Genomic DNA, 19,467 nt, shown 5'->3' on the forward strand with positions numbered 1-19,467 from the left:
AAAAAAAAGAAAAAGTACTATTTTTGAGGATTTCTCTGTGACTACATTAGTAAGTTTACCATTATGTTACTGTAACTGTACCTGACTGACCCTTAGACATTGTCGCATATAAGATTTCCTTTTTTATTTCTGTCTTGCTTCATTGTAAATTGTCTGATAAAGGAAACATGAGTGGGGGGAGATGTATCCTTTTAAAAGGTTAGTCTTCAAAATATTTTTGAATGTTTGGGGCTGTACTACTCTCCCAGATGTTTAACGGCTTTGAAAAGCATTTCTGGTGAGAAATATGATCATACCTGTTAAAGGAAAACAAAAGATTCAATGACATTTATGCTCTTGCTCAGGTTAATCTTTAACCAATGGAAACACATTAAGATGACTTTGTATTATCAAGCAATTACTAATTGCATTTTATAGATATATTGTAAAAATGCTATAAACTGTAGACATAGTGAAGCAGTTATTTTTAAAGCATGTGCACCTCAGTCACTGACTAGTTACTTGATTAACACTATGTTTAGGATTAGGGAAGAAATCCACAAGGATTAACACTAAATAATCATTGAAATTATTATTAAAATATGACATTTCTCTTGTCACTAGACTTTAGGTATCTGCAAAGAAGAGATAATTTTCAGATGATTGATTTAATCAATTTCTTATTCTATTTCATGTTTTAAATGCAAAAGTGGTTGCATCACAATGATAATAAACACACAAAGGGACTGGTGATAAGATAGTTCTAGTTTTAATGTTTGATCAGATGGTTTTCTTTCAGGCTGTATGTTATATATTTTACTCCGATGGCCTGTATATGGTTTGTTTTCTACGTTTTGGATTAGTAGTCACAGCTGCTGTTGATTAGTTTAATGCAATTCTGCTTTTCTTTTGTTTTTACAGTTTTTTTTTGCATTTGCCAAGACACAAAAACTGGTAGTTGTGGCGCAGTTATTGAAACCACTAACTCATGTAGCCTATCTACTGACCAGGTGTGCTAAACCATAAGCACATTGTCTGCTTTACACTAAGTTCAAAATTTTAAAACACACTTTTTTCAAATAACCACAGTAGACACGTCATTCAAAACTAAAAGCCTGTCTGTGTTGTTTGATAAACACTGCCACTAAAATATCACACTCAATTATCAATCACCTGCACTCAGAATGCACATGTGAAAACACCTGTAACCAATTAGATCACTTAGAAATCAGAGCTTGAACACTATAAATAGGATTCAGTTTTTCTCTGTGGTGTGCATAATAATGGAGGCCAATTTCGGAGGGAGAGATAGAGGAAGAGTTTTTTGAGTAAGAGGAGGATGAGGAGTAGGCAGTAGGAGAGTAGTAGGAGGAGGAGGACACAGACCAAGGAGTGGTGAGAGGACCAGTCAGAGGAAATAGAATTGTCACAGATGAGATCTGGGACGCTTTGGTCGACTACGTAATCAACCATGGGTTGAGTCTACAGGAGGCTGATCAGAGGGTCCAGCCTAATTTGAGCCGCTACACTGTAGCAGGTGTCATCCAGACATTTCGAAATGAGAAAAGGTAGGAGGACGAAATCACCTGTTCACACAAGAAAAGGAACATCATAAACATGGTCACTTTTGCGACACCTGCAACACCACATCATCACTGATAATACAACATCCAACAACATAAACACTGGAACGTCCACTGAAGCGGCATCAACTTCGGCTGAAACAGCTGTACAGAGTGCCATTTGAAAGAAACTCTGAAAGAGTGAAACAACTGCACTATGAATATGTTCAAGTAAGTTACATTTTATATATAGGCCAAGTGGGTGGAGCAGTAGAGTTTTCTTTGAGTTTATTAGACAGACAGGATTAATGTGTAGGATTTAATCTCTGGTCCACAATCCAGAGCAGAGGGTGACAGTAATGCACCTAATACGCTGGTTGCCAACCGCTGTCATAATCCAAAAACAGTCACCCCCCCCCCCCCAACTGAGTGGTACATCCTGTCAGCCATGGTGTTTCCTATCTATACTGTGGAACATAGCAGCTCCTGGACGGACTGTTTCACCCTGATGGTCTGCAGGCTCCACTTCACTTAAGCACTTCACTGCTTCTTCCCACTTTAACTTGAATAACAAACCGGGACTCGGTGCTCTGATTGGATCCACATGGAGAGACGTGGATACGTTAGCTGGAAGGCTAGCTGGCAGTGCTTCCCTATGATCATGCTGCAGCGAACGCTCTGCTAGCCTCTCAGCTAACGTTAGCCCCAGCCCTGGTTTGTTATTCAGGTTAAAGTGGGACGAAGCAGCGGGTATAACAGGCAGCTGAGTAAAGTGGAGCCTGCTGAGGAAGCACTGGGACCATCAGGGTGAAACAATCTGTGGAAGGAAGCACAGTCAAGCGGCGGAGAATGCAACAAACCGGCCTCTCATAATCGGCAGAAATGTCTGATGCCGATATTTAATTTTAGAGCTTTTATCGGCCGATACCGTTGACATGCCGATAATATCATGCATCCCAAATAAAGAAAATAAATAAAAGTATGTACTGATGAGGTTGGTTTCAATTTCAAGTTCTCCCCCTTCAACCTACTCTCCTTTCCTGCAACCCTACTTAGCAGAGGAGGTCCATCGGGGCCTACAGGTCCCAGGTGATGTCGTCATATCAACCAATAAGCGCAGTTATGTCTTTGTGTTGTGGGCAAGCAGGGCTCACGCAGGCAGGCATTGTAGAAATTAACGAAGATTGGATTTTATTTTCCAATGAGTGGTGAGTCCCGCTTTATTAATTATCTATAGAGTTGATAAAGATTGTTGTTGGCAATGCTCAACTTTGCTGCTGTGAGATATATGGGCCAGTTTCTCTTTCAGAAAATCTTTCCTTTCATTGTTGGCTGATTGTTGAGCGACATAAGTGAACGTCTACCATCGGAAGACTGGGTTGGCAATTTTGCTAATTGATGTGTGGGAGAAAAAATGAGGTTAGTGTAGTTTCAGCTTGTTGAGCCGGTGTTCTGACAGTTTGCGCTACCCGATCTATCTCTACCAGTAGCTCGTCCTGTCATACTAGTCTGATGAACTAAGCCTCTCACTCATAATGACCTGCCCTAGCAAAAAACATTGTTTAGTAGCTACTCAGATGAGATATGTGTGAGACGCAGTAGCTCATACTATCAGGTAGGAAATATCTATCAGAATGGACTATTATAATTATGTTCAAAAGTAGAGTAGCTTATATTGAGCACCCAACACGTACACACAAACACATTTATCACTTATTTTTATTATTATTTGCTATCTCACAAGCACATGCATTTTCTTTAGGAAATGTAACTATTTTTTTTTCTCTATTCTCTGCATTTTAACCAAATGTAATTTTCGTTTCCATTTGCAGGAACAGATTTCAGACAGTCATGATGTGCCCATCGGAGACAAATGTTGCACTACACCTGAGGAGAATAATAGTGGTCAGACATTTCTCAATAGAGGATAGAAGACTGAGAGTACTAGTTCAAAATATTTCAGACAATCAACCATATACAGGGACAGAAATTATGCTGACATTGTCACTTTCTGTGTCAGGGTTGATCATGTTGCAGTCTATGCAGAAGTCTGGAAAAGGTAAACAATTTATATATTGCATTTCATAACTCAATGCCTCACATAAAATAGAAAGTCACTGGGATCAGCATCAAAACATTTAAATAATTACCTCCAGTTTCTCAAGATTCTCCTGCTGTATCTCTGCTCATTCCTTAAGGAGTCAATAACAAGAAGGGCCTTTCCTGACATTTCACAATCTGTAACACATTGCAGTTTATCTGTTTTTAAGTCACATATTTATGTGGAATATTGTTCAATATATGAATATTGTTAGATTTACACACCACAAGAATCCAATGCCCTCCTGTGTTGTATGGACACAACCACAAATGGGGGAATCGTTGGGTCTCTGTATATTAAAGAGTACGGTTTCTTTTATTTCTTTCCCTTCCAATTTCCTCTGTTTTCCTGAACTACTTTTTCTTTTCCGGTTGCATCTCTTTTCCTTCCAACTTCCTCTGTTGTCCTCTGGCTTACTTTAGATGGAGTCCATTTGATAACTGATGGTCTACAAGGCCCATCTGACATTTGGTCTCTGGCTTTGAGTTGTATCGTTTCTGTGGTTTCTTCCTTTAAGTGGCTTCTCTTGTATGGTTTTATTTAATTTATGTTGTATGTGGTTTTCAGTAAATGACCGTCCTGGTTAGTCAGTGACACCATCTTCCCTGATATGTTATGAATAGTGTATGGTCCAGAGGGTGATAAGCAGCTGTCACACTCCGTTTTATAGACAGCAGGTCACAAAGAGAGCTGTTAATCTGAAATGAATTAATAAATGTGTTATATTATTAAACAGCCGCCAATAGTCCAGCATTAAGAACTGCAACACAATAGTGAAATAGCATTTCCAGTAAGGCTGCGCAATACAGAATTAATTCATATCACAACATTCATCACAATTGATTTTACAGTATACATAGTAGGACTGAAGAAATTAATGATTAGACATGAATTACTGCACAGCCCTAATTAAGAGAGGAGCAGAGCTTTTGTTTGGAGAGCAAAATTTGGATATTGGCCTCATATACCATAAGAATTGATGTATATATTTGTTCAAAGTCTCACCTCATTAACAAACTCTATTCCTTGATCAGAGAGAATTCTGACTGGGCAACTGTGCCTGTAAATGATAGAAACAAGGTTTCTAGCTACTTCCTGAGCAGTTTTAGTTTTTAATAGGAATGCTTCCATCAACTTGGAAAAATAATCTGTGGCTGTCAAAATGTAAATATGGCCATCAGATGTCTTCGGAAGTGGTCCTGTGAGGTCAATACCAAGCAATTCCCAGACCGATGAAACCTAACAAAAACAGAATTGGATATACAGTATAAACCTCTGTTTGTGGTGATTTAGTAGGGTTTGGGGTTATATGTTTTTCAATTTGCCAGCGGGTAAAATGTTTATATACTCTGATTTATGATTTTTTTTTTAACATTCTTCAGTAACTCACATAAACGAAAATGCTCATTTACCTTAATACTTTCCAATTTAGCATCAATCACATGTGGTTTTACAACCCTTTGGCACTGATCACATTCACTGACCTAGAAAAATGAAGGAAAAAAATAGTGGGTTTGTTGAGGGTAACCAATAAGAAGTGTGAACAAATTCAAAGGAAAACTGTAAATGTGATATGAGGTAGTAATAGCTACATTTGATTATTAAAACTAATAGATGAACAGCTAATCAGGACAGCAGGGCATTAATTACTGACCCATTTCTCAATGTCAGTAGAGATTCCTAGCCAGTAGAATTGACTGGACAAAGCATTTCTTGTTTTAAAAATCCCACTGTGGCCTCCAATAGGGCTGCTATGGAATTCGCAGAACAGGGTATTGCACTCTGCCTTTGTCCTCACAGCCTTCCTCTGTCCATAAAAAAGTTCCCCATCTACATCAAGAAAAAAATAAAGCTATGTTAGGTCTTGTTTTTATGTATTTATATGGAAAAAATGTACTTCCAACATTTTATTACTGACCAGAAAATCTGAACTTGGCCGCATATTGCCGTAATGTCTGCCTCTGTGTTTTTGTGTATCCCTCTGGATACTGACCAAAAGCAAGAACATTTCTTACTTGGTCATACCTCTCTAGTATAGCTAGTTTACTTATCATTAACTGTTGGAAACAACTGAAAAATAAGAAATATTAGATTTTTTTCTTGCTAATTTTAGAGATAACATTTGAATCTAATCTAATTTCATTTAAATTACCTGTAGAAGACCGCTCTTTCCACCATGAAGATTCCGGGTAGCTTAAAATTACGGGAGTGTCCTTTGCTCTGCACATGTGCACATCGTGTTGGTAGGTCATTCTGAGCAGTAGCTCTATTTGTCAGTGTGGCAGAGTGGTGCCGTAAGTTGCCTCGACAACGCCACCAGGGGAATTTCACCCCTGGAAATTATTAAATTGGCAGTTAGCTACAAGCAAATAAGCAAGACACAGGTTCAATAATAAATTCCACTTGAGCAGAGGACGTGTTCAATTAAAAGTAATTTATTAAACATAATATGAGAAAAAGAAACAAACAAAAGGTAATTCATTAAAAATGTCAGCCACCAGGGCGTAACCCAAGAATTAATGGCACAGTAAGGGGAACCAAAAAAAGGGGTTGGAGACAGGGTTGGGGCTTACCAAGGCAGCAGGGATATTGTTTCGATTTTAGTTGTTGGCGATGAGTGCACTTTAGCCCCTTTTATACAGCCCTTTCAAAGCAGGAATACTGTGCCTGTAATCCGCCTCGCTGCTCTGTATAAAAGGTACAGACACAGAGTGGGGGGGCAGAGTTGCTCCACCAATAAGCTGGTTCCACAGAGCTGGATGGACTGTGTGTGTAAAAGGGACAGCATGGCAGGACCGGGAGCTGACGCTGTTGTGTGAATACGGCCTAACGTTACTAGCGCTCCCTCTCTTCATTCACTCTCTAGCTCACTCGACCACAGCTGCTCTCTCACTCTCTCTTTTTCTCTCATCTTTTTTAAAAGACGGGAAGCTGACAGAAAAGTCTAACTTAACTTTTATCGTTATAAAATGAAGAGAAATGTCCTCCCCTTGTCCTAGTAACGTCTTTGTATTTGCTCATGGCAGAGTTTACAGTTCTGATCAGTCTGATCTCCGTCACACCTCTGAATACGGAACGCCGGCATGCTATGTAAAAGCACACACGGAGGTGTCTTTATGCTGGCTTTGTGTTGTTCACTGTAAAATGCAAAGGCGGATCCTCTTTATGTATATTGTGGGTTCTCTGTATAAAAGAGGTTTGTGTGTGTGTGTGTGTGTGTGTGTGTGAGAGAGACCACTGAAGGCCCAGTGCAAGACCCCATGGTCCGCTACTGCTATTGATAAGTTCTTTGTTCTTTTCAGAGTGTCACTGGAAGGTATATAACCACCAACCCTACCGATGCACAACTCTCCTCCAGGCGATGGAAGAGGCCTGTGGTGACATGGATACGGAGGCATGCCAGAGCTGGATACGCCATTCAAGACAGTACTTCCTCCAATGTTTGGACAGAGTGGACATTGCATGTGATGTTGATTAGGTGCTGTGGCCAGATGCACATCAAAGATGGGATGGACTGTAATTGCAATATACTGTATTTTGTTTACAGTACAATAGAGTAACTGTGTTCGTCATCTTCAGTTAAAGTAATTATGTCTGATACTGTTACAATTATGAGTATTGAGGATAAACAAATTTGTTTCCCCATTACATTTGTGTTCGTAGTCTAGCCTGCTACAAATGAAAATGCCAAAGACTCTAGATGATAGTATTATATACTCAGTACATCAGTGTGCAGTTGGCATGTAGAAAGAGCTATTTATTTGGTGTTTGTGTGTAAAGTTGCGATGCAAAAATACTATTTTTAGAAGAATTTATATAGTTTTGAATGAAGTGTTGCAAGAGCTGTACTCTATGTTTTTGGTTTTCGACAAAGAGGGCCCTAGTTTCAGAAATTGTGTTTCAGCAATAGTAAAAACTGTAATTTAACATGTATTAGCTACGGAGGATGTCTTCAATGTGCTCTAAGAATGCAGTCCCAAATTTCTGTGTGAAAATTTTCTAACTGGGAGATTATTGAGCTCCTGGTTAGTATACTTCACTAACATCTGTAATTCTAGGCAGGCTTAAACAAGAATGTCCACATACTGTAGACTTTCAACAGTATGAAATGTTCTTTTTTCTTGTATTTGAGCTTCTGCTAGCTGCTATTTTCATCTGTCATGTATGTTAGCTGGAAATATCCCATACAAATGTACTTGTGAAAAAGACCAAGTTGGGCTGTTTCTATGCCGATCATGTCCATAAGCTGTTACATTATAGCATTGTACCAGTTTATTGTCTGTTCTCTCACAGTGCATCTTCAAATACTGTCACAATGGTTTTGTTTTTGCTAACCTCTAGTGGTTTAATTTCTCACCTTGCTGCAGTGATGTAGAGGTGTACTGCAGGACTCTGTGACATCACTGTTGGATGTGGTTACAGTGCGACAGTGCACACTGAAACGGACTCAATTTTTGTTTTTTACCAGATAGGGCAGTGCAATACTGCTTAACAACCTGGTGTTAAGGTACACTTCATGACTTGAATGAGAGAGGAGAAATGCTAAAATTTCATCGCCTTGCCTGTAAGTAAACCGAAATCTCAAAAAATGTAATGCTTACTGGTGCCAATATTTTGTCTTGAAGAAAACACTTGGAAATGGGAGCTAATGTTAGTAAGACACCAATCTAATTTAACTTTATGTTAGCCTTAGTAGGTCTAACTCAGCTGCCAACACAAACCTCTATATTTAATGTGCGGTATGAAAAGGCAGTTAAACTAACTAGCTAAGAAATGTTTCTGCTGTGCCAGCTAGTTCTTACATCACCTATCGATTGTTTATCTGCCAATCTTCAATTTACAACACAACCTTGAATTTACAACTCTTATATAATTAGCTGGCTGCACTGTCAACATTAAAACACCTGGCCAGTTACTTATGATCTATCAGACTACGGGAACACAGAAACTCATGAATAAATTAACATTAATTTGTTCATTTATGCTCTAACACTAGCACGTGCAGAGAGGGGGCATGAGGTGCCCGAGCACCTGCCCCTTTGCCCCTTGATGTCAAAAGTGCCCATTTGTCAAGGAGTATTTTATGTTTAGCTTTACGTAGACTGACCATCACTTTACAGCCGTTAGCTCAGACCGGCTTCCTACCTTTCTGTTGTAGCTTTCGTTTTCCGTTTGAACATTGTATCCCCCTATGACACATAGAGATACTGTTAACAAGGAGCGACCATCAAACCACCGCCCATTCCTCCTAAGCGTTTAAAACAAACGAACCTTCCGTGCTGACGCTAGCAGGCAGACTGGAGCTGCTGTCATGAGACAGACAGTGCAGACGATGAAATGTGACATTAACTGACATGTGCGCCATCAAATGATAATAATGTGTTTGACAAAAGACAACGAAGTAAGTAGCTAGTAAAAACTCTTTAGTGAAGAGTTTTTTAAAAATTTGTCATTATTGTTGTTGTAACAGTCCAGTTTATCTGCTGCTCCTGCTGCTTTACACAGTAATGTTAATGTAGCTTTATAGTTTGGATAGCTTGACTGCTGATGTATTCCGACTGTGTGTCGTTTTGTCCAATTACTGTAATTAACACCATACAAGTTAAAGTTCTGCTTCATGCTCTGTCAGACTTTTAAAAGGAAGACTTTTTACATTTTCAGAGTGAGTGAAGGAATCAGGAGGGAGGAGACAGAAGTGAGGAAGAATCACAGGATGTGATGGTGTTGAAAGAAAAACAAGAAGGAAGTAAAGAACTGATTCAAAATTTAAAGAAACCGTTAGCTTTTAATACAGATACTAACACTACACAACAATTTTATTAACATGTTTTCTTAAGCTGTTAAAAAGTTGTTGACCTCAGTAACTGTAGGTGAGATGCCAGCAAAGCAAACAACAAAGCCCCCCCCCCCCAAATCTTTACTTTACTTTTTTCCATTCCTGAGAAAAAGCATGTTTGGAAACAACTGAAAATGACAAATCCCAGCTCAGTGGATGTTTCTTATTGTTTTAAACCTTGACAATGTGCTGATTAGAAGTAGAAGTAACAGAAAAGTACACGATATATCTGAAAAAATCCAGTGGGAAATAATCACAATTCATTTTGTTCTCATTTTGGTTGGCAAAAATTGGTCTAACTGTCTCTTGCACTACTTTAGAACTCTGCCTCTTCATCATTTTTGCCATATTTAATAGTCTATAAAGATTCTCCCCTTTTCATTCCAGTTTTTGTATGTTGTTTTTGTAAATATGGGATTTGACAAGCTAAATGTTATGCTGTGGATCAGAGACTGTCACCGTATCAAAAGCATATTCTTTGTTTAGAAACAATATGTATAAATACTAAATGTCTTTAAAGGAGCAGCCTTTTCACCACTCAGGGTTTTTTGTTTTTGAAAGCAAATTATTTATATGCAGCTCAGTCAAAAATAAGAAATTGAGTTCTTTCAGACAAAAATACTTGAAGCCTTGGGCACACACACACACACACACACACACACACACACACACACACACACACACACAGTGTAGAGAGCGAATCATAGCCCCCCCCCCCCCCCCCCCCCCCCTTAGGCCATTCCCCCCTTAGGAATGGCCTAAGGGAATATTCTCAAACCCAGTTTCTTTCCAGTCCTGCTGCTCCAGGGAAGACAGAGTTGGATGAAATATCTGAAAAATAGCTTACATATATATACATTAAAAGGGTCCTGTTCCTCTCACAATATTTATGTACAGTTTCACTGTAAAGACAGAGGATTGATTCTTCCCCCTGCAGGGCCACAGGTTAGTGGGTCAAACAATGATCAGCCTATTGGCTACATAGTAACTTCACACTGCCATGCTGCTAGGGGAAGCAAAAACTGAACAATCTGACTGAAACACGCTCTCTTTTGTGCTGGAATAAATAATAGATTGACCGAGTTTCTTGGAACAACCTGTAAGAAAAGAGGTAAGTGGAACATACACATTTATGCAGTCCTTAAATATAAATGCAGAGTAGCATTTTGCTTGATGTTAGGTTTAGATCACATTATGAGATGAAAACCTCATGTAACACTAAATGGCAACTTTTAAGGATCAGTGAAAAGAACATCATCCCCGTTTTAGCCTTACCTCCATGCTTCTTATGAATTGATGTAGTAGAGTATGACAGGGTTATAAAAGTAACTTTGAACTCCAAGTTCATTGAGACTTGCTTGCATGCTTTTTTTTTTTACTCAAACCCCTTCATGATAATGTGTGCCATTCTCAACTATTTATTAATCTCTGTCTACATCATATTTTTTTAAAAGAGAATGCAAGTAAAAACATACATATAAGACAAGCTGTATGTTTAAACAGTGAGGTAAATGTGGTGATTAGACCAGATTACAGCAATGACAAGCATCTCTTAACATAAAGCATTGTTACTTTTTTCAAAGAGAGGTAAATGGGCAGTAAATTTTTGTGACATGTAGTCATTTCATGTAGTAGATGAGTCATTGATAAGAAAGTGGCCCTCTCTAGCAGCATCCTACACTGTGGTTCCGGCCAGTTTTGGTTCATGTCCAGTCTCAGTAATTAAGGTAGCCAGCCAATTCTCGTGATAATGTTGTCTTTTTAATTATGTAACTGCCTGTTACTTTGGATGTGATATCTTCAAGATAAGCCTGACTTTGGACCGCGAAAGTCCTAAGAGTGGTTGGTGCATTCTCTTTTGTCTAACTAATTTTTACAAAATGAATGCTCATGTTATTGGATATATATTTGGGTACTTTTCATTTTCCCATGCATTCACAACAGAGTCAGTATGTGGCACCTAGGTGACACTGAGCCACTAACACAGTGGGAAAGTCAATGTTTAACACAGCTGCTGACATCTGTTTGAAAGACTATGCACCACAGCAAAAAAGCTCTCTGATAAAACAAATCTAGGACATAATCCTTGGAGAGAACTTTGTAATGTTGGCAGAATCAACATGAGAGGCTTTAATTGCCCCCACCCATTTATCAAAGCACATTAGGAAGACACATGGACAGGAACACTCACAGTGGACATTATTTTATGAATATGCATATAATGCTGCAGAATGAAGATAATAATAATAATATAGTATAGTCTGTTGCTGTGCACAGGATACAATAGCTGGTATTACCCCAGTCTGACTTCATGAGGATGTTATACAGTGTGGGATAAAGTCTACTGTTTGTTTCCCAGGCTGGAAAGTGTTAAAATATAGTCTGAAGTCTGGAGTCTGGAGACACAAGATTCTGGAAAAGTGTTGTATGAAAATATAGCAAACGTAAAGTATCACATGAGCTAAAAGATTTTTCTCATTTCAACTGCTTTCAGTGGTTTGGCACAGTTCTCTTTTTCCCACTGAAAGGTCTACCCACATGCTGGGAAACCTAATACTTCTGTTACCTTGACTTCAGGGCTGAGAAAGGCTGCCTCAAAGGGCATGTTCATCTAACAAGCCAGAGTTTCATTACTTGGCCATATCTTTTTCTCATGGCAGCTCCTGACCCAAATGTTTCTTCAGCACAGTTCACAAAGTTGCTCAATCCACCACACTATTGTACTTACACTATGTCATGTTTTTGACCTCTCTTGATATACTTTAGGTACTCTTTCATGCAATTTTCACATGGCAAAAAAGTGGCTCACATGTTTGTGATATAGATAGCTGCCAGGCAGCAGTATCAATAAGATAAATGTGAAGCCAAGGGAGAATAAAGCAGCCATTGATCAGTGAAAATGCTGCCTGAGGAAATGTTTTTTTTGGGGGGATTGAAGACCAAGCTCTTGTGCTGCTTTTATGTAACAAGCTGCAGTGTGGTCACGATGGCTCCACCAGTAGCAGGAATGTCCTCCTCTTTGTCTAGAATGGCGTTGTCATTCCATTGAACAGGAAACTAGAATTCATCGCAGCCAGTTTCTGTGGGATCACTTCAGCTGGGTATGAATGATACCTCGACAGCTGTTATAGGAGAGCTGTATGCTGTTGTTACTCTGATCTAAGGACCATCTGATCTGGGGACGTCTTTCTGGACTTCGACTGGCCAACTGTGTTGATGAAGGGGGCGTTCCTCATGCTTGTGGTCAAGGAATGCAGCACAACAATGGATCATGGATAAGCTGGAAGAGCACTCTTCATTGTTCCTATGGTAGGAGAAACAAGACATTCTTACAGCATGGCATTTATACGTTAGTGATTTAAAGCTTTACAATTTCAGCTCCTCGGTGACATGATGTATCTCATGTACACTATTCAAGGTAAGCACCGGGATTTATTTTCTATCACTTGATAATGACCCCTAATCATGTAGGTCTGTGTGTTTTGGCCACAAGAGTTTGAAGTTCACCGCTAGGTTATAGTAACATTGTCCTCTGAGCATACAGAGCTGCAATGTACATGCTTTTACAGAGAATTTCAATGTAATAGTTTCTGATGAAATAACCAAAGATTCTATAAGACAGAGTTTCTGAAACAAGTATCTACCCCCTTGAGAAACATGGCAGGAGGACACTGTCTGCAGCTCCCTGCACATGGGCCACATTTACCCTGTGACTGACAGTCAGATGGATTGCATTTACTCTAAATAGGAGAAAGTAGGTGAAACATTGTTTAACACTTTTATTTAAAAAAACAAAACAACATACAACATACTTGTGTTTGTAGTAGGCCATATAATAAATGACTTAAAGCAAAGTTGGTGTAAAGTCCACTAAAGTGAGCACTGTGCTGTATATGAGGTGATTAAATGTGTGTTTGAAATTTGAACTTAAATCCAGACTGCTGCAGGGAGGCTGACCACATTATCAGATCTGGCCTGAGACTGGTTGTAATGTTCTCTTGTGGGAAGGTGAGCTTCTAGTCTAGAGTGACCTTCATCTTCCAATCCTGGGCTGTATCCAGTAGGCTTGATTCTTTTCTTGCAGTTGACCTCTTTGGTACCTTTCCTGCTTGTACAAAGGCCATGGTGCTTGAGAAACCAGAGGTTGGGGGAAAGAGGGCATTGTTGTTAGTCCTCCTTTCTTCCAGCATTAGTGCCAGTTGCCGAAGGACCTGGTTGTGCCTCCAGGTGTAGTGTCCTTGGGCGAGGCTGGTCTTACAGCCGGTGAATATGTGTCATAAGGTTGCTGGTGTTTGGCAAAGGTGACATGATTGGTCTTCCCCAAGCCACTGGTTTTGGTTCTTGGGACTAGGAAGAACATTGTAGATGGCTCTGATGATGAAGTTAAGTCTGCCTCCTTCCATTTCCCAAAGATCCTTCCAGGGAAGCTTCCAGTGTTCAAGGTTTTCCCATCTTGTCCATTGGTCCTGTTTTGCTTGTGAGACTGCACATTGTTCTGCCTCCTCCTGCTGCTGTATCTCTTTTACCAACAACCCTCTCTTCTGGGCAGTTGTTGCTTCGTGCCATGTGGGTCTATTTGTGCCTAGCCCAAAGCTACCTCTTCCATGCTGCACTTGGCCCACAATATCTTCATGCTTGAGTGCAGATTTTACCTGCTGCACTGCCTCGGATGAGTTCCACTTTCTGCCTGCTGCCACTCTGGGAGCTACTGCCCGTATTGTGGCCTCCTGAGTTTCTGTCAGGGTCATGTCCAGTCTTACCGTGGAGCATTTGTATTCTTCATTAAGGATGGTAATGGGCTTAAACTTCATCTGTGGCCATGTTATGTTTGAATTAAGTTTTTCCAGCTGTCCAGAAGATACTATGTGGGATAGATCAAAAAGCATTGGCCAGGTTTAGGAATGCAACATGAAGAAACGTGATATATTGGATTTCTGTACCGAGGTGTCAATCAAGTTGTTGCCTTTCAGGTAGATTGCCATCCTTTGTGCAACAATGCTGAAGAAAATTTTCCCTTAAACATTCAGAGGATATTCAAGGCATTCTTCTCTTTGGGGATTAATACTCCCCCTGTTCTTCACCATGCTTTTGGGATGTTTTTCTTCTGCAAAACGAATTCCATTCCCATCAACCTCAGCTGTACTTCAGTGTGTTTAGTGCTAATTAGAAAATGTTAGCATGCTAACATGATAAACTAAGATGGCAAATGTGGTAACATCAGCATGCTAGCAGTATCATTGTGAGCATGTTTGCAAGTTCAAAGCACCACTTAAAACAGCCTCACAGAGCCACTAGACTCTTAGTCTTCTCTAATATCATGTGGGATTTACTGTTGGACAATTGGACAGTGGACCACCTTGATGAATAAATGCACATTTTAATTAAGAAAAATCAGTCACCTATATTAAAACCTGTCTGTTAGGAGAAATACATTTTGATACAATTTGGTTAATTGCTGCCTTCATTGGTTATCACTGGTTATGTTAAATGTAATGCTGATTCTGCACAGTAGACAGTCCAGGTTCCTCTTGTTAAAGCAGTGCCTTGTTTACTCTCAGGTGAACAATACTAGAAAAATATACACATGTAGTTAATTTTTCTCTTTCCAGTTGCTGACCTCAGGTAGTCATGATGACATAAGAGAGAGAGAGAGATAGAGAGAGGGAGGGCGGGACTGATCAAAGTTAATCATTTGTCAGTGTTACTATCACAGTCATGTCTAGGTATATGTTAGGTTAGTAGACTACCTGTAAGCATTGGACACACAGCCTGTACTCGAGTGAGTATGCCCTCTTGGTCTGCTATTAATGTAGAGATGGGGGAACTTTTGGCATTTATTTTTTTACTCCATGTCATGGTCTGTTGGTATTTTACCAGGCTGACTGTACTTTGTATGTAATGGCACTTTTCCCAGCTGTCACCCACAGAACTATCTGAGTGGACATTTCTCTTACTTATGGCTACTTTTCTCTCTTCTTACATGGTCTTATACATAGAGTAGGATGTATGTAGTATTTTTTGTTGTTGTCTGTTGTAATGGAGAGCTCATGTTACAAACAGGTTGTAAAATTATTTCAAACACCTTGTTTTTTTCAACATTTTTTTATTAGGTAGTGAAGCATGACAGTAATTGAAATGTACTATAATTATATAATTTGTGGATATTGTTTCCATTTTCTGAGTAGTACTATAGAAGGATAGATTCAATAATAAGTCAATATATCATCTGCTGTCAGCATATTCTCCTCTCCAATAATTTCAGTCAATATGTTTGAGAAAAATATAAATAATCATAATCAACACCTAAAACCTTCCACTGTTAAGGCCCCATCTGTAATAATTTTGATAGTATAAATTTGAGGTATGCACTAGAGCTTGTTAGTAATTCAATATTAAAATGTATTGATTTTCAGCAGAATCATATTGTTATTATTGTTATTATATATCAGTATCTTATCGTATTATCATGTTATTATCTTATCATTCTACAAGTTTCTGTCATACAAATTAATGATTATGTATTATGTGAGTTTGATCTGATGCAGTTCACAGTGCACTGCTTTAAATATCAGTTTGATTATTTTACTGCATCATGCGATTTTGTGCACACATATATCATGATATCTAACAATATCAAAAATGATCCTTAATCAAATCGTCATAGTGAATTTAACAATATCACCCAGCACTATATACAATTGAAGAGTTTAAGTTATAGATGGAAAACTTTTGCACACATTTCAACTTTGTACACATTGTAGGTCTTTTTTGCTGCTGTATTTACAAACATTACTAATGTAACAAACCCCCAACAGCATCAGACAGCATTAATAACTTAGATTTAGTTGTTGTCTAGTGCTTAATTGAGGTTGGGAGTAAGCAGCATGTCCTCTAGCATGCTTTGGCCAGACATAATTAAGACATCATGAAAAATTACAGCAAACTTTTTAACCAATAGCATGAGAGAGTAGATAGTTCACTTTATATTCTTAATGTAGCCTTTCTGTCTGTGTGTTAGGTTATCTTTAAAGTAGCATTATGGTCATTGTCTAATCACAGAGATGAGAGGGAGGTATCAAGGTCAATGCCCATGGCTCCTGATAACTAACCAAAATAGATTTTAGTTATTGGATGTTACACAGACAGAAATACAAGCTGACTCTTTTGATGAGCATCTTCTTCTACTGCAGGTAATGTTTGCTGATACAGTCACATTATACAGTACAATCATTGTACAGTAGTTCATCAGCAATGTGCAGTTATAGTCCAAAGTGGGATGCTAAAATACAGACGACATACACATTTGATGCGCAACCATCTCCTCTGAGTAATTTGCATGCATTTTGTCTCATCGTTATTATCAACTTTATCAAATACTTACTGTTTTGGATTTTTATTGTACCCAATGTTTGTGCTACAGATATGTTAAATTTGACAAACACAATTCACAGTTTGCTCAATTGTAACACTGGAAGTTTTCCATGTAGTAAGTAGCCTTTGAGTTAAGATTTTCTTTTTTAAAATGACAAACTGTGAATGGATGTCTTGTGTGTTGGTAAAGTACTGACACTGTTGTCCCATTGCACTGTGGTTTTATAGCAGTTAAGGCTGGAAAAGAATCCCTGAACACTTTGGACACACACCCTAAAATAAATAAAAGATCCAATCTGAGTGTAATTGGTACAAAGTGTACTCAACACAGATTTCAGTTTCCAGATTAGTGATGGGAGTTTTACTGACCCTTAAATCAAAAGATTTTGTCAATCATATAGTTTTAATAAAGCGAGATTTGATGACAACTATTTGATCTGTCAGGCATCTTCACTTATTTTTATGAATTCCCTCCACAGCTTGTGGCTTTCAATCCTGCTCCTCAGGACTCAGAGTCCTGCTGGTTTTCATTCTAGTCATCCAATCAGGGACTAATTTACATTCCGGAAGCTGAGTGAAAGCTATTAAATGTAATTAACTGTGCGGTAGGAGGGGAAATCTGCAGTACTATAGGACACTGACTGAATTCTATCAATTATGTGTAAAAGCCTTTCTTCTGGATGTTGGCTTGGCTTTGTCACTGAAGAAAGTGAAATTCACTTAGCTTGAAGTAAATCTTACAGTCCAATGCCCTGCACCAACTGTGTTTAGTAGGAATTCTGCTTATAGTGTTTACATTTATACTGAGATAGACACTTATCAGTCTTCATTTAATTTTTGCATTTTTTGTAATAACGGGCAGTTTCAATGTTCAGTATTTTTGCGTGTTTCTGTTTTCATGACCACTAGGTGGCAGACTCAGTCTTTCCATTTGTTATCTAGTACACTTTGCCACCATTGTGGAATTCAATACTGTGGTGCAGTACAAACTCAGACCATTGTTTCTTTATGTTGTTGAGTAATTGGGCAGAAATCCAATGCTTCAAACTATAGTCAAGGCTCTTCTGTTGGTAAGATGTCATGTCATGTAAGGCAAAGTTTTTGCATGTTGGAAAACTGATTTGATGTTGTTTCCTGTTTTATGAGTAAATCCTAAACTTGTGACCAAGTTCTGATGTGTAATCCTATGTGCACATGTACTGGCCGTATTGCCTGTCAGCACATAGAGGCACTGTCATTTCCTTTTCAGCAGATGTCTCTCTCAGTAGTTTCTATAATAAATTCCACTTCCCCCCTCTTTGTTGTGAAATATGTCTTTTCTGCCCATGGCTATTTTGTATGAGCTTGATGGCTAATACTGTATGATATGACCTTCTCATTTAAGGTTGCTGAAACATGAAGATGGACAAATCACAGAAGGACGACCCGGCTGACCACAAGATAAACGACTCTGGGAAAAACGCTGGAACGGTTAGTGTAATTAGTGTAGTAAAGGCCAAGCCTATATCTTGCTGCCTTAACGTGCACTAAATGATGCTATATTTTGAAATGTTTGACTGGATTGACAAAGGTCACAGCTTTTTTGACGTTATTGCTATTTGCCTGTTTTGTCATACATGAGTTCATTCAGTTTATATAGGTTTGGACAGGATGTATTTGTGAAGATACTGCACTTCCGTGAACATATATATGACCTTTGTAATTTACGCAACACACATTTCTGTTGTGTTACCCAAAATCCTGCCGTTGCTTGAGGCTTTGACAGCTGCTGAAACAGAGGCCCTCTCTGACTAATGACTACACAGCTAAAACTACACCGAAATGATTCAAGTAAGAAGAAAAAGACATATGTGTTGATGTATGTATTGATGAATTAAAAAAGTGAAAGTGATCACCTTTCACTGCTTGATATATACCTCAAAGGTGATTAATGCAATATAACAATCAACGGAATAGTTATAGTTCAGAGTATAAAACATTAACTGGTAGGATTATCTGTTTGCATGCCACATGGTAAATTCTTGTTACTACTCTGAAATATATCAAATATAATAAGATTTATTTATACTGTGGAGAAAATCACTTCTAAGAAACTTATTATTATTATTATTATTATTATTATTGTTACTTCTGTCTCAACCCAACCGGTCAAAGCAGATGGCCACCCACCTAGAGCCCGGTTCTGCTTGAGGTTTCTTCCCGTTAAAGGGGAGTTTGTCCTTCCCGCTGTTGCCAAGTGCTTGCCCATGGGGGAATTGTTGGGTCTCTGTAAATTAAAAAGTACGGTCTAGACTTTCTCTATGTGAAAAGTGCCCTGAGATGACTTTTGTTGTGTTTTGGCGCTATATGAATAAAATGGAATTGAATTGAATTGAATGTTTATTAAGGAAGATTTTCTTAATCCCATTCCCTCACAACTAACATTAGTGTTACAACTAGTGTTTTGATCCCGCCGCCCAGGGTGTGCCAATTTTATTGACAGCTCCCTACCAACAATAAAACCACTCCTTAAAGATAACACAGCCAGTTGGTTTCCAACCTTCCAAAGTATGATCCTGGACTACAGGTTTCAGTTGTGCCAATAGAGCAAGGTCCCAGTGGTGATATTTTCATACAGC

General features: G+C 38.7%; 1 protein-coding gene and 2 long non-coding RNA genes across 10 annotated transcripts in view; 2 read left to right on the plus strand and 1 right to left on the minus strand.

Moving 5' to 3' along the window:
• Nucleotides 1–1,107: 1,107 nt before the first annotated feature.
• On the plus strand, nt 1,108–10,139 carry LOC137181901 (uncharacterized). Of its 4 annotated transcripts, none has more exons than XR_010928204.1 (5): nt 1,108–1,772; nt 3,374–3,446; nt 3,562–3,600; nt 6,945–8,206; nt 9,304–10,139. It is a non-coding gene; the product is annotated as an uncharacterized lncRNA (long non-coding RNA). The 4 variants fall into 4 exon arrangements; XR_010928202.1 differs by lacking the exon at nt 1,108–1,772 and adding an exon at nt 2,102–2,960; XR_010928203.1 differs by lacking the exon at nt 1,108–1,772 and adding an exon at nt 2,102–2,749.
• LOC137181902 (uncharacterized) lies at nt 3,163–4,556 on the minus strand. 2 transcript variants are annotated; one of them, XR_010928206.1, is made up of 3 exons: nt 3,867–4,553; nt 3,692–3,779; nt 3,163–3,428 (listed from the first exon to the last, which is right to left on the minus strand). It is a non-coding gene; the product is annotated as an uncharacterized lncRNA (long non-coding RNA). The 2 variants fall into 2 exon arrangements; XR_010928207.1 differs by lacking the exon at nt 3,163–3,428 and adding an exon at nt 3,453–3,591 and having other exon boundaries at nt 3,867–4,556.
• A 289-nt stretch (nt 10,140–10,428) lies between the features above and the next one.
• Nucleotides 10,429–19,467, plus strand: part of slc2a9l2 (solute carrier family 2 member 9, like 2) — a 98,318-nt gene continuing 89,279 nt past the window's right edge. The window contains exons 1-2 of one of the 4 annotated variants that reach the window (XM_067588013.1): nt 10,429–10,589; nt 18,234–18,319. In XM_067588013.1, coding sequence (XP_067444114.1) covers nt 18,245–18,319 — 75 coding nt within the window. In that variant the 5' untranslated portion in view covers nt 10,429–10,589; nt 18,234–18,244. Of the gene's footprint in view, nt 10,590–12,419; nt 12,788–15,179; nt 15,258–17,673; nt 17,920–18,233; nt 18,320–19,467 lie in introns of those variants that run through there. The other 3 variants (XM_067588012.1, XM_067588009.1, XM_067588011.1) reach the window with 3 other exon arrangements.

The sequence above is a fragment of the Thunnus thynnus genome, chromosome 4 (assembly GCF_963924715.1).
Source record: "Thunnus thynnus chromosome 4, fThuThy2.1, whole genome shotgun sequence".
NCBI lineage: Eukaryota > Metazoa > Chordata > Actinopteri > Scombriformes > Scombridae > Thunnus > Thunnus thynnus.